Raw genomic sequence first — 25,746 nt, 5'->3', positions numbered from 1 at the left:
GCTCATAGAGTTTAGACTGACTAGGGAAAGAAAGATAATCAAAGCTTCTGAGAGTTTAGGGAAAAGGCACCTGATTCTGATCCCCCACAAATAACTGAGACTAAAGAGCCAATGCTGTGTTTGATTTAAGCCTAGGTGATGTATTCCCTCCCTGAGGTGGAGAAAACTCACAGCTGAGAAGAAAGTTCAGGTATGCTACCATGAAAACCATGAATGCACTAGCAGAGATCACTAATTCCCTACTTTCTTCTAGGGTAAGTGAACCCCTAAATTTTGGGGGGAGAAATAACAACTGCACTTCCTAATGTTTCCTGTAGCTAGAGATGGCCATGTAGCTAACGAGCTGGTCAAAGGAATGTGGACAAAAGTGGTGTGTGCAACTTCTGAACTGTGCCCTTAAAAGGAAGGTGACATTATTGTTTTCCTTTCACTCTTTTTCTGTTGGCTGGAATGTCGTGTAACTGTGGTGGTGAGCTGACTTGAACCTTGAGGAAGAGACTACATCCTAGGGAGGGCAGAACAACGGAAGGGGCCCATATCCCTGAATGATCTCATAGAACCTTCACACCAGCCCTAGTCCTACATGAGGGACAATTAAACTTGTTCATTTTTCAAACCACTTTTAATGTGGGTCTCTGTAACAAGCATCAGGACCTATATTTCACCTATTGCAGATGTCCACTAAAAAAGATAAGCTGGGAATATATATGACCATAGCGTAAGACAGAAAGCAGTAAGCAATAAATAGAGGCACACATAAAACTTAAGGATGTGTATAATAATCACCTCAAGTCAGGCTGGGAGCTTTCATTAAGAGGTTGACGTTTCTGACCCATGACAGACTCCAGACTTTCCATAAGGTGGTGGAGTGCAGGACAGGGAATGTGACTATGTGCTCTTAAGAATCATCCATTGATTTTCCTATCATTTTTCTAGACTTTTTTTTTTTTTTTTTTTTTTTTTTTTGAGACGGAGTCTCGCTGTGTCTCCCAGGCTGGAGTGCAGTGGCGTGATCTCGGCTCACTGCAAGCTCCGCCTCCCGGGTTCACGCCATTCTCCCGCCTCAGCCTCCCAAGTAGCTGAGACTACAGGCGCCCGCCACCACGCCCGGCTAGTTTTTTGTATTTTTAGTAGAGACGGGGTTTCACCATGTTAGCCAGGATAGTCTCGATCTCCTGACCTCGTGATCCACCCGCCTCGGCCTCCCAAAGTGCTGGGATTACAGGCTTGAGCCACCGCGCCCGGCCGACCTTTTGACTTATTGTGAAAAAAATTATGTGGCTCATGATAAAATTGGAGTGAATAGCAGACGATAAATTATTCAGGGCCCTTTCATTATCTAGAGCTGCAATCACTAAATAGGTAACCACTGGCCACATGTGGCTAATTATATTTAAATTAATTAAAATTAAATAGAATTTTAAAACTCAGTTCCACACACCGGCCACATTTCAAGTGTTCAGGGGTCACAGGTGGCCAGTAGCTACTGTATTGGACAGCACAGATAGGGAACATTTCCATCATGTCAGAAAGTTCTATTGGACAGTTCTAGACAGATCTGAGAGACAGTATGTGTCTCTCGCCCACCAATACTCCATCTCGCCCTCAGCCTGTGTGCAATCCAAGCCTAGAGACTGGTCCCCAGGCTCTACCACTTTCTACAGAAGATTTAAAAACTGGTAGTGCCAACAGAAGTCATTTAGCCTAGTCCCGCCAAGAAGGTGCTGTGGTAATAAAGTCCAAGATTCTGTCACATAAGTCGGGTCAGCAAGTCGGCGGCGAAAAGAGGGCTACGTCCCGGACTTGCTGAGAGGAGGCGGGACAAAGGGGCGGGGCGAGAGCCTCGCGCTCCGGGTGGGCGCTGTCAAGAGGCCGGGGGCGGGGCCGAGCGCGGCTGGGCGGGGCCTTGAGGGGCCGGCCGGGGGCGGGGCAGCTGGCGGGTCGGCGCGGGCCCAGCCGTGCGTGCTCACGTGACGGGTCCGCGAGGCCCAGCTCGCGCAGTAGTCCGGGAGAGCGAAGATGGCGGCCGAGAGGGAACCTCCTCCGCTGGGGGACGGGAAGCCCACCGACTTTGAGGATCTGGAGGACGGAGAGGACCTGTTCACCAGCACTGTCTCCACCCTAGAGGTGAGAGCGCGTCGCTGTGGGTGCTGCGCTGCGTCGCTGTCGCTCGTCTCACCTTTCCCCTGCCCTGACTTTTCCCTCCCCACCCCCCGGGTTTGCAAGGACCGTCTAGGGGTGACACCTGTGACGCGAGCCCCACCTCCGGTGCCCGTCAGAGGTCTGTGTCTTGGGCTGAGCGCAAGGCCTCCTCAGGAGAGCAGCCTGCGACCCGGGGGTGCCGACCTAATCCTCTGAGGGGCCGGGACCGAACTGAGAATGGCAGCGGCCCTTTCCCAGCTCAGCTGGCCTTCCTCGGTGTCACTTGCACCTCCTCCTCTTCAAGCCAGGAAAAGGCTTGCTCTGCATCCCAGTAAACCTCCACCGAGCTCTCCGGGGGCTTCAGTAGCCCTTTTGGAGAGGTGCTCGCTTTTCCTTTCCCGAGGAAGGGTGTGCCGCTGCCAGGGGAGTGCAGTGAAGTGAGCGCTGAGGGGCTGAGGGTCTGTGGGAAATGAATGGGTGCCCTTTCCCAGGAATGGCTCTTCACGGACTGAGGTTCCTCTTGAGGGAGCTGCTTTCGATTTGGACTGTTAATTAGGTAAATGCGTTTGCCTGTTTTTGTTTGTCTTTAGTTCCTAGACTTTTAAAAGGTCATAGTGTTTATAAAATGTAAAACTGAAGGCAGGATTAGTCCAGGAAACTGCTGTTGTGTGTGTGTGTGTGTGTGTGTGTGTGTGTGGTTTTTTTTTTTCTAAGTTACCTAGGGAGAAATAGAAACAGATGTCCACTCCTTTTTCCTCTTTTCTCGCTTGATCAGCGATCTCTGAAGCTGTGTGTTCCTGTTTTTGTCAAAGGAAACACCCTCTGTAAACTTAACTGTATTGGGCCCTCCTATATCCAGTTCACATTTGAATTGCTTTGCGTTTGATGAGAGCACCCACACTTCACAGCCTAATTTTAAGTGTGTGTATGTGAATTAAAATGTACGAAATTTCCCAGAGGATTGTTTACCGTGGGCTGTACTTGCTTATGAAGTACTTTTAATAAGCTTTCTTGGCTTGTTCAACTCTGCACCCAATCAATTGGAAATTACTGTAAAATATCCATTATCTGAAATTCAGTTACCTGAAATTGGAAACCCGGAAACCGTTTTCAGCACTGATCACATTCTGCTAATTGCATGTGCAGTGTCCCAGCCAAACCCCACGTCCCCTCAGGTTATAGGCTTCCTGCAGCTAGTGTTAGTTTCCTGATCATCTTTGTGTCTCTTACAAAATTTTGAACATGTGTATTTATTAGGTTGGGACAAAGTAATTGCGTTTTTTGCCATCCCTTTTAATAGCCAAAAGCCGCAATTACTTTTGCACAAGCCTAATAGTAAATGTTTACCTAAGTTAAAACCAGCACCTCCTAAAATTAATAAAAATTACTTTGCAGAATATATTTTTGGGGATTAGTATCCTTTTAGCCCTTTATACTTACTATACAGCTACTTTAACATGTACATGTGTTGAAAGTGTCTGCAGGATCCTAAGACCTGTATTCCTTTTGGAGGATACAGTTTTTCTACCAGCGAGAATCAGAACAAACTTGATTGACCCTAGTGTGAACTAGAATACTGTGAAGGCTAAGCATTCTGTTGGGGGTCTTTTAGAGTTGAGTAAAAAGAACTATAATCTGTATTTCCCATGTGAATGGAACTTTTTAAAAACCAGAGCGTTATATCCTTTCTTCCGTAAGTCTGCAAAGTTTGTTTATGAATAATTTATCTTGGTTAACGCACGTGAAAGTTGTAAACACATTTGTTTTTGATTGTTCATCTCAGCCCCTTATTTAATATACTCATTTAGGTTACTGATTTTCAGAAGGTGGTGTGGCTATGAGATTTGTAAAGTCAGATTTTTTTTTTTCTTTTCAAATTTGGAAAGAATATATAGCAGTATTTCCTAGTATACCAAAACTGCTTTAAAGGAACGTTCTTTCAGTGCTTCACTTTTCTTTTAAACAGTGCTTCTCAAACTGTGGTGTGGCGGAGTATCCACAGTATTCATCTTTAAAATGCAGATGGCTGTGCCTCACTGGAAACAGCATGTTTAATAAAGTGTTCCAGATCCGTGTTTTGCAACTTTATAAATAGGGATCTTGTTGAAGTGCAAATTCTGATTCTGTAGGACTGAGTAGAGCCCGATATTCGGCATTTTTAATAAGCTTTCCTGATATCAGTGCCTCTGGTCCATAGACAACATTGAGTTGCAAGGCCCTGGGTAATTCTGATATAGATCATCAGTTCTAGAACACTAGAATTTATTCCTCCTATTTGGCTGTAATTTTGTATGTTAACCCATTTTTGACTATTGGCCCCTTCCCAGACTCTACTAATCACTTACTTTCTACTTCTATAAGATCAACTTTTTAAACTTTTAAATAAGTTTAATCATTTGAAGAGTTGCCAGACTGGTTTCCCAAAATGGGATGAGTTGGAGGCACTTTTTTAAAAAAATTATTTTATTTTTTCAAGTTCTGGGGTACTTGTGTAGGATTTGCAGGTTTCTTAATAGGTAAATGTGTGCCATGGTGGTTTGCTGCTCCTATCAACCCATCACCTAGGTATTAAGCCCAGCATGCATTAGGTCTTTTCCCTAATGCTCTCCCATCCTCCCCTGACAGGCCCCAGTTTGTGTTGTTCTGAGTTGGAGGCACTTTAAACAGTCTGAGGTTAAAGGCCTAAAGAACGAAAGTGCAAATAATAAAGGAGAAAAGAGAACTGATGTAATAACAGATTAAAAGATAATATTCAGAATACTTATAATGCCTCCCTTCAGATGATTCTTAGGGGAGGGAATAATAAGTTTATTTCACTTAAGGATATGTTATATCAGTGAAGATAGCATTAGGCAGCTAGGGATGCTGGATGGGCTAGAGATGTAGCTTTGGGAGTCTATCTTAAATTTATTGAAAACACTAAACCGGGATCTTTGTGGAAATCTAGCCCTCCTCTAGTGGAGTGTATGAACCAACAGAAGTCAGTATAATACAACCATGTGAATAAATACCTGCCATACCAGGTGATATATGTGTAATTAAATATCTGCACAAGGTACAGAAACAGGTGATATATGTGTAATTAAATATCTGCACAAGGTACAGAAACAGGTGATATATGTGTAATTAAAATATGCACAAGGTACAGAAACAGTATAGAAGACTGGAGTGACTTGATTGCGTGGAGATGATCTTTGAGGCCCTAAAAGTGGTTGAGAATTATCAAGAGAAAGTAGATTAAGACAAGAGACACTTTTGATAAAGAGGAACTGAGAACAAGTTTAATATCTGCTGTTCTAACACAACAGGTAGTAAAAGTGTATATAACTTGTTTTCTTTTCTTTTCTTTTTTTTTTTTGAGACGGAGTCTTGCTGTGTCCCAGGCTGGAGTGCAGTGGCGCAATCTCGGCTCACTGCATCCTCTGCTTCAGCCTTCCAAGTAGCTGGGATTACAGGTGCACACCACCACACCTGGCTAAATTTTGTATTTTTAGTAGAGACGAGGTTTCACCATGTTGACCAAGCAGGTCTTGAACTCCTGACCTCGTGATGTGTCCACCTCGGCCTCCCAAAGTGCTGGGATTACAGGCCTGAGCCACCGTCCCCGGCCTTGTTTTCTTAATTTGTTTTCTAATCCTTGGGCCTCCAACTTTAAATGTATGAATTTTTTGAAAATTTCATTATGAATTATCTATGTTTCAGAGGGAAAAATTTGCGAACAGGTATTTAAATGCATTAAGCATGGAAAATTACTAGAAAGAGATTTGTGAAGAAGCATGATTCTAGTTGACCACTTTGTCTTGAAACCTTTAAATTTAAGAAGTTTTGAATGAATTATTTTTAGATCCTATAAAAATATGTTATTCTATGAAGTTGCTTGAGAGAGGATGCTCAACTTTTCTTGAAGAGATTTTCTTAGCCTCTTTCCAGCCTCTGGCAACCACTGATCTGTTTTCTGCCTAAAGTTTTGTCTTTTCTAGAATGTCATATAGGTGGAATCATACATTATGAAACTTTTAGAGTTTGACTTTCTTTAACTTAACATAAAGCATTTGAGAGTCATTTTTGTTCTGTGTATCAGTTGTTAATGACAGTTTGTCTGTTGATCAGCCGAAGGACATTTCAGTTGTTTCCAGTTTGGGGTATTTATGAATAAAGCAATATAAACGTGTACTTACAGGCTTTTGTGTGAGCATGAGTTTTCAGTTTTGCAGCGTACATACAAAGTAAGGTGGCTAGGTTGTGTGGTAAATATAAGCTTAACTTTAAATAAACTGCCAAACTATTTTCGAAAGTGGCTGTACCATTTTTCATTGCATCAATAATGACTGAGAATGACAGCTTTTCCATATCCTTGTCAGCACTTGTTATTAGCAGTTTTAGTTTTAGGCAATGGTGAGCTTAAGGCTGGTCTTGCTAACAAGAACTGCATGTTACATTTTTAGGAATTTTATGAACTAGTTAATACACCGCCATTATTACGAGTTAAATACAATGAATTTAAAATTAAATATATACATATGTAAAGTTTATAAATGTATAAAATTTTTATTAATGTTATAAATATGTAAAAATAATAAATATGCAAAACTCCTCACTAATTACTTTACTATATTTCCCTATTACCTATGCTCTTGAGATTAATTATGTCTGTATGGTGGAAAGTACGTCTTCCTAACTCTACCACAGAAATCAGCAAAAGCTAAAAATCTGGATCTTCTCCTCTGCAGATCTGATTGCTAAACATTTGCCAACACACCACTGACTTTTAGCCATTCTAAGAAGTGTTTAGTGTTACCTCATGCCTTTAATATATATTCCCTAATGACTAATGTTGCTGAGTATCTTTTTATGTACATAACATCTGAATATTATCTTTTTTGGTTATGTGTTCTTTTACATCTTTTGCTTATTATTTTATTTTAATTTTATTTGAGACAGAGTCTTGCTCTGTCGCCCAGGCTTGGAGTGCCGTGGTGTGATCTTGGTTCACTGCAACCTCTACCTCCTGGGTTCAAGAGATTCTACTGCCTCAGCCCCCTGAATAGCTGGTATTACAGGCCCCACGCCCAGCTAATTTTTGTATTTTTAGTAGAAACAGGGTTACACCATGTTATCCAGGTGGGTCTCGAACTCCTAACCTCAGGCAGTCCGCCCGCCTCAGCCTCCCAAAGTGCTGGGATTACAGGTGTGAGCCACCGCGCCCGGCCTATTCCATACCTGGCCTATTTTATTTTATTTTATTTGAGATGGAGTCTCACTCTGTTGCCCAGGCTAGAGTGCAGTTGATACAATCTGTGCTCACTGCAACCTCTGCCTCCTGGGTTCAAGAGATTTGCCTTCCTCAGCCTCCCTAGTAGCTGGGATTACAGGCGCCCACCACCATGCCCAGCTAATTTTTGTATTTTTAGTAGAGGTGGGATTTTGCCATGTTGGCTAGGCTGGTCTTGAACTCCTGACCTCAAGTGATCTACCTGCCTCGGCCTCCCAAAGTGTTGGGATTACGGGCATGAGCCACTGCACCTGACCTGTTTTGCTCGTTTAAAATACTGAATTTTGAGAATTATTTATGTTCTGATTTTTTTTTTTCTGCAGTCGGTGACTTGTGTTTTTTGTTTTTTTGTTTTTATTTTTTGTTTTTGTTGAGATGGAGTCTCGCTCTGTCGCTAGGTTGGAGTGCAGTGGTGTGATCTCAGCTCACTGCAACCTCCGCCTCCCCAGTTCAAGCGATTCTCCTGCCTCAACCTCCCAAGTAGCTGAGACTACAAGCACGCGCTACCGTGTCCAGCTAATTTTTTGTGTGTTTTTAGGAGAGATAAGGTTTCACCGTGTTAGCCAGGATTGTCTCGATCTCTTGACCTCGTGATCCACCCATCTTGGCCTCCCAGACTGCTGGGATTACAGGCGTGAGCCACCATGCCTGCCTGGTGACGTGTGTTTCTGTTCGATTAACAGTATCTTTGTCAGAGCAGATGTTTAACATTTTGGTAAAGGAAAGCTGTCTTTTCTTTTTTTATTGATAGTATTTTAGATGTCACATATATGAAATCCTTTGCTAACTTTAACCCACGGTCACAAAGGTTTTGCTTTTAGTTTCTTCTAAATGTTTTATAATTTTACATTGTACATTTAGGATTCATGTTGAGTTAATTTTTGTGTAAGATATGGGTTGACATTCTTTTTTTAAAATACAGATATTTAATTATTCCAGCACCATTTGTTGAAAGTCTAGCCTTTCTTTATTGGGCTGTCTTTTTCAGAAATGAACAGACCATGTATGTGTGGGTTGACCTATTTCTGTATTGTTTCATTCATCTATTGAGAATCCTTTCCCAGTCTACACTGTTATGATTACTTAATCTGAATCTTGAAATCAAGTCGAATGACTCCTCTGACTTTGTTATTTTAAAACTTGCCTTGGCTATTTTAGTTCTTTTGCTTTTTCTTATAATTTTAGAATCAACTTGTCGATTTCTACTGAAAAATCCTGCTGAGATTTTAATTGGGATTGTGTTGAATTAATAAATTAGTTTCAGGAGAATTAACCCATTAACAATATTGAGCCTTCAAGCTAAAAGCATAATCCCTCTATTTATTTAGTTAGATCTTACTTGATTTTCTTTCACTGATGTTTGTAGCTTTTAGCACACGGATCTAGCATATATTGTGTTATGTGCTAGATCTGTACGTGAGTATTTCATAGTTTTTAGTGCTTTTGTTTCTTTCTGTATTTCCCCTTTGGTTGCATGTTGACCCTTTATGATAGCAACTGTTCTAAACACTTACTAGGTTTAGTATGTTTTTGTAGAGTCCGATGATTTTCTATGTAGATAATCATATTGTTTGTGATTGGAGTTTTATTTCCTTCTCTCAGTCTTTATACCATTTTTTTTTTCTCTTGTCCTAATGGCTGGGTAGGACCACCAGTGTAATATTGAATAAAAGTGGTGATAGTGTATATTCTTTCCTTTCTCATGATCTCAGGATATAAGATGTTATCTGTAAGGTTTTTTTTTTTTTTTTTATGAGCTTAATCAAATGAAAGGTTCTCTTCTGTTTCTAGTTTTCTGAGAGTTTTTATCCATGAATGGATGTTAATTTTGACAAATGCTTTTTCTGCATTATGATAATCATATAGTTTTCTTCTTTAGTTTATTCATAAGGTAGATTATATTGATTTTTTTCTTTTTTTTTAAGCCCCACCCTTAGAATGATTTTCAAACTGATTCAAAAAGGTTGAATCAGCATTGCATTCCTGAGATAAACCCCACACAATCATAATGTATTTATCCTTTTTATATATTGCTGGATGCAATTTGCTAGATTTTGTATAGGCTTTTATGTCTATGTTCATGACAGATATTTGTGTTTTCTTTTTCATATGTCTTTGGTTTTCATATCAGAAATGCTATCTTCATTAAGTGATTGGGCGAGTGTTTCTTCTTATTCCATATTCTTGAAGAGGTTGTATGGAATTAGTCTTAACATCTTCCCTAAATGTTGATAGACTTTACTAATGAAGTCATCTGAATTGTAGTTTTGTGTGTTGGAAGCCTTTTTTTTTTTTTCTTTTTTGAGACAGTCTTGCTCTGTCTCCCAGGCTGGAGTGCAGTGGTGCCATCTCGGCTCACTGCAAGCTCTGCCTCCCGGGTTCACACCATTCTCCTGCCTCAGCCTCCTGAGTAGCTGGGACCACAGGTGCCCGCCACCACGCCCGGCTAATTTTTTGTATTTTTAGTAGAGACAGGGTATCACCATGTTAGCCAGGATGGTCTCGATCTCCTGACCTCGTGATCCACCTGCCTCGGCCTGTGCTGGGATTACAGGTGTGAGCCACCGCGCCTGTGGGAAGGGATTACAGGTGTGAGCCACTGTACCCGGCCTGTGAGAAGGCTTTTAATGACAAATTCAATTTTTAAAATACAGGACTACTTCATGGTAAACTTTGGAAGTATGTATCTTTTAGGGAATTTATCCATTCAGTCTCAGTATGAAATTTATGGGCATACTGTTTGTCATAGTACTTATCCTATTACCATGTTTGTGGAGTTTGTGGAGGATAAACTATTCTTTTTATTGATGATACTGGTAATTTACATCTTCTGTCTGTTTATTTATGTATTTTGATTTGGTAGAGGTTTGATATCCTCTTAGGATCTTTTCAAACAATTAACTGTTGCTTTCATTGATTTTTTCCCCCTATTGTTTCTGTTGTGAATTTCATTGATTTCTGTTCTTTGTTTTCTTTCTTCTGCTTGCTTTGTGTTTTAATTTGCTCTTCTAATTTTTTTTATTAATTTTTTTTTTTTTTTGTAGAGACGGAGCGTCATGCTATGTTGCCCAGGCTGCTCTCAAACTTCTGGCCCCAAGTGAGCCACTTATCTTGGCCTCCTAAAATGCTGGAATTATAAGTGTGAGCCACTGCACCGAGCCTGGTTTTTTAGTTTCTTATTAAAGTAGAAGTTTGGATCATTGTCTTGAGACTTTTTTCCCTACTCTTGCTGTTTAGCTATGTATTTCCCTCTAAGCACAACTTTGGCTACATTCCACAAATTTTGATACTGTGTTTTTGCTTTCATTCAGTTTAAAAATAATTTCTAGTTTCCCTTGTGACCTCTTATTTGACCTGTGAGTTATTTAGAAGTATATTATTTAATTTCCAAAATGTGAGGATTTTCCAGATAGCTATTACTGATTTCTGGTTTCATTTAGTGATGGTAAGAGAATGTTTTATGCTTTTCATTTTTTTAAGTTGTTAAAGTTTGCTTTATGGCCCCAGAACATGTTCTATTATGATAAATGTTCTGTCTGTACTTTTGAAAAGAGTATGTAGTCTGTTTTGTTGGGTGGAGTGTCCTATAAATGTTAGGTCAAGTTGGTTGATACTTTTCTGTCTTTCCCTGTTACCTATTTACTTGTTTTATCAATTACTGAGAGAAGAGTGTCGAAGTCTCCAAGTGTAATTGTATATTTTTAATTTTTATTTCTTGTTTTAGTTCACTTAGTTTTTCCTTTATGTATTTTGAAGCTCTTTTGTTACATAGATGCTTAGGATTGTTTTGTCTTCTTGGTAAATTGACCCTTTTATCATATAATGTCCCTTTTTGTTGATGATAATATTTCTTATTCTGAAGTTTACACACTCTGATGTTTAGCACAACAGCTTTCTTGTAGATCGTCTGCATGACATATCTTTTTTATTGTTTTACTTTTAACTTATTTAATATGTCTTTAAAGCAGGTTTTTTTTAGGCAACATATGTGTAGTTATTTTTATATCCAGTCTAGCCATCTGTGTACCTAATGGGTATGTTTAGGCTATTTATTTAATTATTGATGTGGCTAGATTAGATCTACTGTTTTATTTGCTTACTGTTTTTCTCCTCAGTTTTTTCCTTTTCTCTTTTCTTGTGTATTACTTTATGTTTATTATTATTTCATTTTATCTACTGGATATTTGTTTAATATCATTATATTTAAATATATATTTTGGTGGTCGCCCTGCAGCTTAAAATATACATACCTGAGTTAGTAGTATACTTCATGTAAAATGCTAAGCTTTACAACCACATAGTTCATTTACCTTCCCTCCTTTATGCTTGTAAGTCATTGCTGCCCACACCAATAGCATAGTTTTGCAGTTGGCGCCATCCTCAGGAAAAGTCAAGACAGAATACAGGAGAAAATGGCAAAACGGATCCTTGTAAGGATGGGCTATTTTTTGCATGTTGGCTCCCTCCTTAGTCTGCCTGCTATTTTTTTACTTTTATATTGTTGCTTTTTGTATTCTATCCAGAATTTTTAGTGTCAGTCTGTGGGGGAGGGAAGCTTTAGTGGTCCTTGTTGATCTTGTTTGGAATCCAAAGTGCCACTTTTTAATTGAAGAGATACTAGCAAAAAAATCTTAAATTTTTTTATCCTGCTACTACCAGGTGATGGTGTGGGGGAATAAAGGAATATTCATTTATTAAGAATACAGATGTCTACTCAGTTGTATATCTTGGACAACTGTAGTTCTGATCATGCAGAACCTGTGCCACAGGCAGAGAAGCCATCAGTATTCTTTTCCACCATCACTTTCTCATTAGGCAGTCACTCTCCATATTCCTTTCCATCCATTAGAAAGCAGCTCTTTTCCTATTCAGTAGGAACCTGAAGAGGCATGGAGAGGCAGAACAAAGATAAGTAGGTTTTTACAACCTTTAAAGAGTGACAGCTCCCTTGGCTGGGTGTGGTGGCTCACGCCTGTAATCCTAGCACTTTGGGAGGTCAAAGCAGGTGGATCACTTGAGGTCAGGAGTTTGAGATCAGCCTAGCCAACATGGTGAAACCCCGTCTCTACAAAAAATACAAAAATTAACTAGGCATGGTGGTGCGCGCCTGTAGTTCCAGCTATTTGGGAGGCTGAGGTAGGAGAATTGCTTGAACCTGAGAGGCAGAGGTTGCAGTGAGCCAAGATTGCATGACTGCACACCAGCCTGGGGGACGGAGCAAGACTGTCTCAAAAAAAAAAAAGAAAGAAAAAGAGTGACAGCTCCCTGGCAGTTGAGCAGGGCACTCCAAGCTACTGATTGTTGGACACTCGAAGGAAGTAGATTCCTCATAGTCTCTCCATAGTGATAGGACTGCTCCCCGGTAGCCTCTACTTGAGTTGCCCACTGCCCACATCATTCCCATTGTGCAGTCTGCTCTTGGGCTCTGGACTATGAGGTGAAAAGGTTGTTCTTGTTATATAAACATGTTTGTTTTTCTTTCTTTGTTTCTGGTGTCAAAACTATGAGTACCCAAGGTATTAGCAATATGAGCATTCAGTTATGATAAGAATACATCATACATTGTGAATAGTTTACATGTATTGTAGCTGTATTGTATGTGTATTGTAATCTTTACTTCAACGGTCGTGTCTATTTTAACTTAAGAGGAAAAATAATCTGCTTTATTTATTCAGATATTTGCCATTTTTGTTGCTTTTCCTTTACCCAAGGTTTGCTCTTGTAATTTTTCTTTTTAGCATAAAGAATTTCCTTCAGCATTAGTTTTTGAGCAGATCTGTTGGTGATGAATATTCTTAATTTGTACTTCATCTGAAAACTTTATTTCACCTTCAGTCCTGAAGGATGTTTTCACTGCTTATAGGTTTCTGGGTCAATAAATCTTTCAACACTTTGAAAGTATTCTTCCACTGCGTTGCAGCCTTTGTGAATTCTGATGAGAAATCCACAGTTGTTTGAATTGGTATTCCGCTGTGAAAATATGTTGTTTTTCTCCAGCTGCTTATATTTTTTCCCCTATAGCTTCTGTTTTCAGCAGTTTGAATCTAACGTGTGTAGGCATAGTATTCTTTGATTTTAGCCTCATTGAGGTTTGCTGAGCTTCTTGAATCTGTACATTTATATCTTTCACCAAATTCGGGAAATTTCAGCTGCTGTTTCTTTAAGTACTTCTGCAACAATCTTTCATCCTTCCTTCTGGAACATTTTGGTATTTTCCCATAGGTCTTTGAGGCTTTGTTCGTTTTTTCAACTTCTTTTCTCAGGAGAAGTTATCTTTGTTATTCAGATTGCATATTTTCTATAGATTTATTTTCAATTGCACTAACTTTGCTCTGTCAATAACAATAACAACCCATTATTCTCTTCAGTAACAGCTCATTCTGTTATTGCACTTATGTGAACTTTTTGTTTTAGGTAATTTTTTTTTTTTTTCCAGTTCTAACCTTTTCTTTTCTTTTTTTTTTTTTTGGTAGCAGCTTTCTTTTTTTGCAGCAGCTTCTGTTTCTTTGCTGATAGCTGTCATTTCATTCACTTCAGATATGTTTACCTTTACTTCATACAGTATAGTTAGAAATGCTTTTAAAAGTTTTAAAAATAATACATTCAACATCTGGGTTATTTCTAGGTTGACATCTGTTGATTGTCTTTTTCTCTTAAGATTTGGTCACATTTTTTGGACTCTTTATGACAAATAATTTTGGACTATATCTTAAACATCCAAAATGTTATATTGTGTAGACTCTGCATCCTGTTATAATCCTTTGGAGACTATTGGGATTTTTTGCTTATTTTTTTGTTTTGTCAGGCAATCAACTTGCTTAGGTTCAGATTACAAATTCTGTTTTGCCTTCTGTGGGCAGTGGTTCTAATCTCAGTTCAGTTTTCAAAGCTTTTGCTTCTTCGGGTCTGTCTCATGCAGGCATCACTCAGGTCTTAATCTGGGACTTTGACAGTGACCCAAGTATCAATTGAGTTTTCCAGTCTGTGAGAATTGCTGTGCTGTTTGGCTACACGTGTGCTGCTCAGGGTTGACCCTGAGATTTGCACACATTCAGTCTCAGAATTAGGGGATCCCCTTCTCTAGGTTTTTCTCTGGGATTTTCCCCACATTCTTCAGTTTACAAGACTGCCCCCCACCCCTGCCCCCTCCCCCCCCCACACATACAAAAATTAGCGGGATGTGGTGGTGCATGCCTGTAATCCCAGCTACTCAGGAGGCTGAGGCAGGAGAATCGCTTGAGCCTGAGAGGTGGAGGTGGAGGTGGAGGTGGAGGTGGTGGTTGCAGTGAGCCAAGATTGCATCATTGCACTCTAGCCTGGGCAATAGAGTGAGACTCTGTCTCAAAAAAAAAAAAAAAAAAAAAAAGGCACAAGAATAGTCATTAGCTTATATGAAGTATAAATGTCTTGAGAAGTCACATTTTCAGTTTGATGCAATAGAAATTTTAGAATAATTGGTCTTAATTCAACTAGTAGTAAATTTTCCTCTTATAGTAAAGCAGTGCTTTGAACTTCTTGGACATGCAGCATGTTTTCAGGATCTGTTGAGTCACGTGGAATTTTGGTGTTTGGGTATATCTGCCTCCACCAGGATAAAAAACAAACATATCAATAACAAAAACAAAATTAGGGATTTTTGAAAATCAAGGGACATGATATGGTTTTGGTTCTGCTGTATATGACTGTGTAAAATATTAAATTTGGTTTTTGTTAATTATAACTTAGTATGACAAACTAGTATCTCTAAAAAGGATGACTAGAAAAGGTTTTCTGGCCAGGGGCGTTGGCACACACCTGCAATCCCAGCACTTTGAGAGGCTGAGGTGGGAGGATCACTTGAGCTCAGGAGTTCAAGCTGGGCAACGTGGTGAAACCCCATCTCTACAAACAAACAAAAAACAAAAATTAACCAGGTTTGGTGATGTACACTTTTAGTCCCAGCTCCCCTGGAGGCTGAGGTGGAAGGATCGTTTGAGCCTGGGAGGTCAAGGCTGCAGTGAACCAAGCTCACATCACTACACTCCAGCCTGGGCCATAGAGTGAGACCCTTTCTCAAAAATAGAAAGAAAAAAAGGTTTTCTTTTTTAAATCTTAAGTGACTTTTTGTTAAGAAAGATGATGAGTTAAAAGTGTGTTATTAGTTCATTCTTACTCTCAGAGGAGGAAATATAAATAGCTGTTCTTGTTCTTTCTTCCATTCTTACCAAGAGAATGTTCTATTTCTGTAGTACATGGTGACAGAGTTATAACAGGTAAACATGCCAATCCTTTACCTATTATTGTTCTTTTGTAACAGTCAAGTCCATCATCTCCAGAACCAGCTAGTCTTCCTGCAGAAGATATTAGTGCAAACTCCAATGGCCCAAAACCCACAGAAGTTGGATTAGATGATGACAGAGAAGATCTTTTTGCAGGTAATTGTCATGTCTTTATTTTTTAATAATGGTCAATTGCAGTATATTTTCTATTAGATAGAAAATATCTAAAACAAAACTGAAATTCTGTGTAAAGTGTTAGTGGCAGCTCTTGTAACAACTTAGAAGGATGGGGAATTTCCAGTCACATCACTGTATGAAAAATGTGCACTGTCACAGAGAAGCAAAAATGTGGTTCTTTCTGGCTGTAAGCATTTGAGAATAAATTATATATTATAATTTGATTGGGGGCAGTACTTAGATGCAAAAGACTAATGATTGTGATACTCATACTTGGGGAAATAGCGATGATTGTACTTTTTTGTTGCTTACAAGTTGTCACAAAGCAAAATTAAACTATGGATTTAAAAATTATTCTATATTTATGTTTGAAAGCTGTTTTAATAAATTGCTGTGCCATTTACCATCTGTTCTATTTGACCCACTTTTAGGTGAATAAATTGATGCTTAAGGGATTTGTTTTTGATACAGGGGCAGGATTTGGTGTAGTTCATCCTAACTTAAGAAAAAAGGACTCTTTTTAACAATTATCTGCTTTAAAATTAAAATTAATGTTTTAATATTAAAAAGCAACATCTTCCTTAAAATTAATGACACAAAAATGAAAATGGTAAATTTTATTTTATGTGTTTAATAGCCTAATTTACCTAAACTGGCTTTCATTGAGTTAAAACTTAATATGAATGGATTCTTTTGTGGCTCATAAGCTTGGGATTTTCACACTAAACATTTTAACTCAAGATTGGGACTTCACACTAATCTGTGAGATGTGCCTCCCTCAAACTTTGCTATAGTATTGGCACATTACCCATCTCACATGAAAAAGGAAAAAGAAAAAAAGATAAAAAATGAATAATTATGTTCTCAACTTTCATAGTGGTTCAATATTCAAACCATTCTGTGTTTTTGTACAAACATGCTTGAAGATACAATCCTCCGTCACAAAAATCCATATAATTTACACCTTGATTCAGTCCATGAGAAGTTGTCACTGCAGATGAATTCACATATTTTATTGTGTCACAAAATTAAAAGTATGATACCACACACCATCATGTTCTCTCTTTAAAATTTTAAGCCACCTAACAACTTAGAGTTAAAATCACAGTTAACCAAAGTTGTAATATTACAGTATTTGTTATTATGTCCTTTCGTGGACTTTTTTCCAGGCAATCTTTCAAAGTTGTTTCATGGTATTTGTATCTTATGCTAAAATATGACACAAGTTCTTTCTCTACTTATCAAGTACTAATCTAAAATTCTGTGTATTCTTTTAATAGTATAGGGTCATACAAAGAGGTTTTAAATTATTCATTTTCTTAAAGACTCCTTCACCCAATAATCTCAGATTTCTATGTAGATGAGCATGTTTAAACCTTACTGTAACAACAGAACTGTGTCTGTGTGTGTTTGTGTACATGTGAGGTTTTTTTTTTTCTTGACAGTATGCACAACTGATCAAAGAGTTAGCCAAGTGAGCACTATACAGTGATATTTGCCCACTTAGCTTGGTTAGAATAAAAATTAAAAACAATTTTTAGGTAGGTTCTCACTCTGTTACCTAAGCTGGAGTGTGTAGTGGTGCCATCATAGCTCACAGCAGCTTCGAACTCCTGGGCACAAACAATTCTCCCACCCTTGCTTCTCAAGTAGCTAAGTCTACAGACATGTGCCACCATACCTGGATAATTTATTCATGTTTTGTAGAGATAGGATCTTGCTGTGTTGCCCAGGCTGGTCTTGAACTCCTGGCCTCAAACAGTCCTCCCACCTGGGCCTCCCAAATTATTGGGATTACAGGGGTGAGCCACTGAGCCCAGCCAGAAAAATCTTTATAGTGTTTTATTCTACCTAGCAGTCTATACTAAATTCTGTGAATCAAATATGGTGAATATCAGTGTTTGTTTTAAAAAAAGAGAGAGATGGTAACTAAATAACAATAAACATAGTCATCTGTCTCCTTTGTTAACCTAAAAATAGAAACCTTTTCTATGCTTTAGCTTTCATCTTAAACTTAGCTGTATTTCATAATGACATCATTAAGTGACTGAAGACCTAATCTGATGATTTTTGTATGAATGAATGAATAGTACACTTGGTTCTTATTTATAATACATTTTAACAGGTGTAGCATTCCTCCTTCTATGGAGGAGTATGGTTCTAGGAAACTGTAATAGGAAGCAGCATATGTTACTGGGATGGTGAAAACTATTGTTCAGTAATGAGAAAACTATACTTGATTTGTTCCTCCTATACCAAAGGAAAGAATATAGATATTGCTGTAGTGACATTGACATAATCTGTTTATACATGTCTCAAAGCATGTCTCCAAGGAACATTTAATCTTTATAGTTAGCACCTATGAAGCATCTTCCTGAACCTTTAGGTCTGCTTTAAATTAAACCTTGTGAATTTGTAATATATTGGTTTAATTAAGCTAAAAGGTGTCATGAAGAAAATTTAAGACAGATTATATATTAGTATGTTGAATCTAAATCCTACAGTTTTTGAATGAAGCAGCCTGTTAGTGTAAATAACACAAAACTCAGTATCAGTAAAGTAAAATGTTATTAAAAAGTTTAAATGACTTCATCTATACTGATTTCTCAGTAAAGTTACTATCTCTCACAATATTTTGCCTGTGAGTCTGTTGCCAAATAGCAGTGTCTCTTTCAGATTCTGGGGTTTTTGTTTTCTTTGGTGCTTGCTGTTTTGCTTATTGTTGTAAAGATCTCACACTTGTAGCTTTGATATACTGCTTTTTTACTTTATCGTATTACTCATTGGTTTCATTTCTTTACAAAAAGAGTAATAAATACCATTAATCATCACAGCCTAAAGTTGCATATAAGCTTTTATTTTGTTTTGGTAGGCTTATCTATATCCTGTTTCAACATCTATAGTCCATTTTCCTTCTTCTGGTTACGGTAGTTTGAAAGATTTTTAGTTATTGATCATTTTCGCTTTTAATATGAAAAAGAGATCATTTATACTAAGTAAGGATCTCATCAATATGAGATAACCAGTAAACATAGCTTGATAAAATGTTGACATGTATAACCTTATTTCAGGTAAATATGCTATTACTGCTATACCTTGAGGTATTAAGATTAAAATGGTTCACTGACTATCACTACCACCATCTTGAACCTCTAAGAATCTAAGAACCTCAGGTTAGAAACCACTGGCCTGGTCCTGTGTTTTCCTTGAGGTCCTGCCTTCCTTTCCTAGTATCAATTCTACAAACCAGCAAAGTTGTGGTTTACATTATGGCCATCAATTGTAATTTTCCCTTTCCTGGCTCTGCTTTTTGCATATGCTATTATTCCATTTTCACTGAATTCTTCCTTCATTTTTTCTCTACCCATTTCAGTCTTCTCAGATCCATTTTGTAAACTGTTCTTGATTTTTGTCTCCTGTCTCAACTCAAATTGCAGTGTTTGTTCTATAGCTTATGTGGCAATTACATGTCTTATAACATTCTTTTCATTGTTTGCCTGGCTATTATTTAAGTCTTTTATTATTATTTAACATCCCACATGCTTATGTCTTGTTTTCCCCAACTAGATTATAAACTCTCTGAGGGCAGGTATGATATTTTACATTTTTGTGTGTTTTTCCGTTGCACTTAGCACAATGTTATGTAGCCTGTAGACATTCAGTATTGATTTGGTTTGATTTTTAAAAAATTATTAGTATTAGATTTTTCAAGTGAGTGGGCATTTTAGTTTAAAACCTAAACACCTATTTGTTTTGTATCATATTTGTGTATCCAATTAATATCCAGTAATCCTTAGCAATTAATTGCTTTAGATTACTAACTTTGTAGCTTTTCCTAACCAGTTTTTAATCCAAGTTAAAATAGTTGTGGGCAGACTTCCACCATAAAATTTGTGTTTATATGTATAAAATAATCATAATATTAGTGTAAATAAATATTTGAAAGGTAAGTTACCGCAAGTGTAAGATGTTACAAATCCAAACACAAATGTGGAATCATCTACATCATTGCTTTTCTTTCAGCCTTATCCCTACCACTAGTATAATTAAGCTAACTTAATAGGATTCTTTCTAAAACCAACAAGGTTACAGTTGATTTTAAAGTTGTGGTAAATAACTAAGGAAGGATGCATAAAATTCCTTTGTCACAATTATTTTTAAATGATATTATTTTTTATTTGTGGGTAATATAAAAATATTTTTTATAATCCATTAACTGCTATGTAGAATATTGGGGGTTTGCTTGCCAGTGTTCTTAACTAACTTGTTTAATCTATGTCTAGAAGCCACAGAAGAAGTTTCTTTGGACAGCCCTGAAAGGGAACCTATCCTATCCTCGGAACCTTCTCCTGCAGTCACACCTGTCACTCCTACGACACTAATTGCTCCTAGAATTGAATCAAAGAGTATGTCTGCTCCCGTGATCTTTGATAGATCCAGGGAAGAGGTACAGGAAAATGTATTCTAAATTAATATGTAAATATATATCTTTTTTTCCCCACCCAACATCACTCTGCTGTTAGTCATTTCTAATCAAAGCCTTTCAGACATTTTGGGAAAAGAATTTTGGACTAAATAAGTTATGGGATCTGGCTTCCATCTCCCCCACTCTACCCAGTGACCTGGGTGTATCATTTACCTTGTTAAGTGAAGGAGTTTGTCATTTCTGATTTTATGATAATAGCGTGTGTTTCCCTGGGTTTCTCTGTTGGTCAGATGATATATAAAAGTGCTTTGAAAACTGTTAATCACAATAAAGTGGTATTTTGTGTAAATTTATTTGATAAAATTTGTAATAAATACTATTAATACTTAAAGGTTGCTATTGAAAAAGAAGGGAGGATGTATATCAGTTAAAGAACATTCTCATGATTTGGCAGTAATTTCTGACAAGGTGAATTTGGAAAAGAAAAATGAGGTTATTTCAATGGCAAAATTATATATTTAAAAGTCATTCATGGAAATAATGTCATTAAAATGACCATGATCAAATAACCACATACAAAAATATGAATAATCTCGCAAACATAATATTAAGAGAAATAAGACATAAAAGAACACTGATGTAGTTCTAATATATGAACTTTAAAAACAGGTAAAACTAAGGTACAGTGTTAGATGTCAGGGTAGTGGTTATTTTGGCAGGTAAAGAATGGGTTGTAACTGGAGGGGAAGCATTAGAGGGCCTCCTGAGCTGTAGTGATGATGCTTATTTATGATCTAGGTTCTGGTTACAAAGATGTGTTCACTTTGTGAAGACTTATTGAACTGTACACTTAAAATTTATATACTCTTATGTAATGATTTTTTAAAGTTTTACTTTAAAAATATCTGTACAAGAAGACGACCTTGAAATAAAACAATTATGGTTCAAAACACTTTTCATTTAGATACTGTTAGACTATTAATAATTGCCTCGAAAAATTTGCAAAGTTGAATAATCTCTGAACTTTGTGCTTGAGAATAACAAAGCTTTCCTGCAGAGCTAATGTTTGAATTGCTTATTTTTAATGGCATTTACAAGGGCTTCTCTGAAGTCTCGACATAGGGTTATCATTTTTCCCACTTACTGCTTTTTCATTGAGGTTTATAATGCTTTCCTTGGCCTCCAGAAGAACATGTGTTTATTAGATAATTCGAGAAATCTTGATACTAAAGTTGCTTTTCAGTATAATCACTTCTTCTGGTATGTAAGGTTCTACTGATAAAAGTAATGAGTACCTACCTCCTTGGTATTAAGGGGTAGAGACAGAACTTTGAAAAATGCTAGTATTAAAATTAATTAAAGAGGTAATTTTTTAATAATCTGAATCTCAAGATTCAGTATATAGAACAAAAAAATCCCACAATATTTGTACAAAAAGACTAAAACATTTTTTTCTGCATCTGAGGAATTAACACGAGATTTTGGGCTGGGCGCAGTGGTTCACACCTGTAATCCCAGCAGTTTGGGAGGCCGAGGTGGTCATATCACCTGAGGTCAGCAGTTCGAAACCAGCCTGGCCAACATGGTGAAACCCTGTCTCTACCAAAAATACAAAAATCACCTGGGTGTGGTGGCAGACACCTGTAATCCCAGCTACTTGAGAGGCCGAGGCATGAGAATTGCTTGAACCCAGCAGGCAGAGGTTGCAGTGAGCTGAGATTGAGCCACTGCACTCCCACCTGGGCAACAGAGTGAGACTCTGTCTTTAAAAAAAAAGAAAAACTTGTTACTTCTCCAGATGGTCTTTATCGTGTCTGTGTGTGTGTGTGTGTGTGTGTGTGTGTGTGTATTTTGTTTGTGAAGTCAGGAAATGTGAAAGTTTTTATTGTTTTTCAAAAGTGAAGTGCTGGGTGGCTAAATTATTTGTTTTGACAGTGACTCTTACAGAAAATAGATGATAAAAATTAGTGTCATGACAATAGTTTAAATTATAATTTTTAATGCCAAAAAATAAATTATACTTTCTAGATTGAAGAAGAAGCAAATGGGGATATTTTTGACATAGAAATTGGTGTATCAGATCCAGAGAAAGTTGGTGAGTCAATATTTATGATATTTTGTATTTGCTTTTTATTAGTTTGTTGGTTTAGTATTGTTTTTCTTCATCAGTATAGTATTAAATGAGTTTTATTTTTATGCACGTGATTTTAATAGTAGCGTTTGACTTTTTTTGTAGGTGATGGCATGAATGCCTATATGGCATATAGAGTAACAACAAAGGTGAGCTTTTTGTGCTTTTAAAAAAACCATTGAGCCCTCATTATGTGTAGTATGAGGATATGGCTATGATTGAGGTAGAAGTGATCCCTGTCTTTATAAAGGGTACCACCTAATAAAGATTGCCAAGAAATAGGTACAATGAGTTGTGAGTGGTTTGATATGTAGTGTTCAGTGAGAGTATGCAGGATGGGACCTAATTCAGACCTCAAGATGCCTAAGCCAAGACATAGGTGTGGAAAATGATGGGGAGGAGTAGGGGAAGAAGAAGAATGCTTGTTCCAGGTGAGGAATTTGCTTGTGCAAAAGCCAAAAGTCAGGAAAGCATTGTGCTTTCTAGAATCTCTTAGAAGTGATGCATGATTGAATTGTTTAGCAGTAAGACTTCGTGTATTATGAGCAGCCACATTTTAAGGAGTTTAGCTTCATCCTAAGTATAATGGAGAGCCATTAAAGAAGTTCAGAGAAGAGTGGCACAATTAGGTTTTTGTTTTAGAAATATTTCTTTGGCCTCAGTATGAATTGGGAGGGTCAAAGTAGAGGTCAGGATTTCCAGTTAAAGGGACACTGCAATGATTAAAGGATTGTATCCCTTCAAATCTTAAAAGAGAATGTCTGTCACAGCAATTCTAGCTGTGAGCAGTAATACTTTATACTAAGAAAATGGTTCTGGAGATGAGTGAAGTAAGTGTCTTTTTGAGTTACCTAGGAGGTAGAATTGACAGGACTTGGATGTAAGTGATGAGGAAGGAGAGGGATGCCTAGGTTATTGACTAGAGGGACTTTGCAGCTGTGAGAGTAATCCATGCAGAAGGGCAACAGGGGCAGGAACACGGTGAGGATGGGGATGACAGTTGTTAATTAATTGGGTAAATATTCATTAAACACCTACCATGGTGTCAAACTTTGTTGCAAGCACTGGGGTAGAGTAGTAAACAATACAGACAAGGGCGGCATCTTATAGAACTTATGTTCCAGCAGGGGGAAATAGGGTAAGTTTGAAGTGCCAGTGAGATTTAAGTAGAGGGGTATTTGGATATATTGGACTGAAGCTTTGAAAGATACCTGGGCCAGATGTAAAGATTTAAGAATTGTTAGCATACATAGAGTGAATAAGATCAGTTAAGATAGAATAATGCAAATACTTTTTTGTCCTATTAAGGTTCTGTAAAATCTATGGTTTAGGTTTTTTTTAGTTAGAAACCTATATACCACATTAGTTAGATACTCTGCATTGTTTTTCAAAGTAGATATATGTGTGTGTTCACAATTATGTGTAACATTAACTTGTGGAATAATTGCTTACTATTCAAAATTTGAAATGCCTCTTCTTCACTTGTAGACATCTCTTTCCATGTTCAGTAAGAGTGAATTTTCAGTGAAAAGAAGATTCAGTGACTTTCTTGGTTTGCACAGCAAATTAGCAAGCAAGTATTTACATGTTGGTTATATTGTGCCACCAGCTCCAGAAAAGAGTATAGTAGGTAAGCACAAATTTTTCAAAAATTAATTTTTGTTACTGTTACTAGTTCAGTTTTAACTGTATAGATTTGTGGATTTCTTAATCATTCACTGTCAACATTTTATAATGCATAGAGATAACTGAATTTAAATATTTCATTTATACTAATCATGCATGGATTGAAGAATGTATTGGTAATAGTTTTATTTTCTAACACTTGAGGATTTTTGTTTATGTAATACAATAATGTTAAATATTGGGTTGAGGCCAGGTGTGGTGGCTCACACCTGTAATCCCAGCACTTAGGGAGGCCAAGGTGGGAAGATCACTTGAGGTTAGGAGTTCGAGACCAGCCTGGCCAACATGGTGAAACCCCTGTCTCTAGTAAAATACAAAAATTAGCCAGGCATGGTGGCACGTGCCTGTAATTCCAGCTAATTGGTGGGCAGAGGCAGGAGAATCACTTGAACTCAGAAGGCGGAGGTTGCAGTGAGCTGAGATCACGCCTGGGCAACAGAGTGAGACTCAGTCTCAAAAAAAAATTGGGGTTGAAATTCACCAAGTTAAAAGCAGTTGGAAACCCTAACCTTTTAGGGTCATTAGATTACCATTTTACTGAGTCACAATCAGAGAATACTTATTCTTAATATGTTAACATTTTTCTAAGGGATGGAGGTGTTAGACCCTCAGCTATACACTAGCCTTGGCTCATATAAGAGCTGTTTAAACTCATCTTAGTTCATTTCGTACCTCAATTTAGAGTTTAAAAACACTTCTACTTTTTTTGGGGGGGGTGGGGGATGGAGTCTCACTCTGTCATCCAGGCTGAGTGCAGTGGTGCGATCTTGGCTCACTGCAACCTTGGCTTCCTGGGTTCAAGTGATTCCCCTGCCCCAGCCTCCCGAGTAGCTGGGACTACAGGCACACACCACCACACCTGGCTAATGTTTTTTGTATCTTTAGTGTAGACGGGGTTTCACCATATTGGCCTGGCTGATCTTGAATTCCTGACCTTGTGATCCATTTGCCTTGACCTCCCAAAGTGCTGGGATTACAGGCGGAGCCACTGTACCTGGCCACATTTGTATTTCTATAAGCAATAAAGACTTAGTTAAGAAACTGCAGAAAATTACAAAAGAGGAGGAAACCTCCATAGGCCCACCATTAACAGACATCTGTCATCTCAAAATTTTGTAGTATTTTATTCAATGCTTTTTCAGTCATACGTTTTTATTTACCTTTTTCTTTTTTTTCCCTTTAAAGTAATTATCTTCTCTGTATTGTTCACAGTTTTAGTACATGTGCTACCGAAGTGAGCACTACCATTACTTTTCTTTATACTTAGATTAATCTGAAAGTGTTTTTTTTTTTTTTTTTTTGAGACAGAGTCTCGCTTTGCTGCCCAGGCTGGAGTGCAGTGGTGTGATCTTGGCTTGGTCATGGTGGCTCACGCCTGTAATCCCAGCACTTTGGGAGGCCAAGACAGGTGGATCACCTGAGGTCAGGAGTTCGAGACCAGCCTGGCCAACACAGTGAAATCCTGTCTCTACAAAAATACAAAAATTAGCTGGGCATGGTGGCTCCTGCCTGTAAATCCCAGCTACTCTGGAGGCTGAGGTGGGAGAATCACTTGAACCAGGGAGGCGGAGGTTGCAGTGAGCCAAGATTGCTCCATTGCACTCTGGGCTGGGCAACTGAGCGAGACTCCGTCTCAAAAAAAAAAAAAAAAAAA

The 25,746-nt window shown here is 37.9% G+C and overlaps 1 protein-coding gene and 1 pseudogene across 1 annotated transcript in view; both read left to right on the top strand.

Moving 5' to 3' along the window:
- SNX2 (sorting nexin 2) overlaps positions 1-25,746 on the top strand; it is a 488,692-nt gene that overhangs the window by 433,421 nt on the left and 29,525 nt on the right. Inside the window, exons 2-7 of the mRNA XM_050795543.1 lie at positions 1,911-2,127; positions 15,711-15,828; positions 20,133-20,296; positions 22,304-22,370; positions 22,512-22,555; positions 23,895-24,036. Coding sequence (XP_050651500.1) covers positions 2,020-2,127; positions 15,711-15,828; positions 20,133-20,296; positions 22,304-22,370; positions 22,512-22,555; positions 23,895-24,036 — 643 coding nt within the window. The 5' untranslated portion in view covers positions 1,911-2,019. The remainder of the gene's footprint in view (positions 1-1,910; positions 2,128-15,710; positions 15,829-20,132; positions 20,297-22,303; positions 22,371-22,511; positions 22,556-23,894; positions 24,037-25,746) is intronic.
- LOC126957816 (uncharacterized) lies at positions 16,537-16,667 on the top strand (annotated as a pseudogene).

This window comes from Macaca thibetana, chromosome 6, assembly GCF_024542745.1.
Source record: "Macaca thibetana thibetana isolate TM-01 chromosome 6, ASM2454274v1, whole genome shotgun sequence".
Classification (NCBI taxonomy): domain Eukaryota; kingdom Metazoa; phylum Chordata; class Mammalia; order Primates; family Cercopithecidae; genus Macaca; species Macaca thibetana.
The sequence above is the reverse complement of the archived record's forward strand: the minus strand, read 5'-3'. Positions and strand labels throughout refer to the sequence as shown.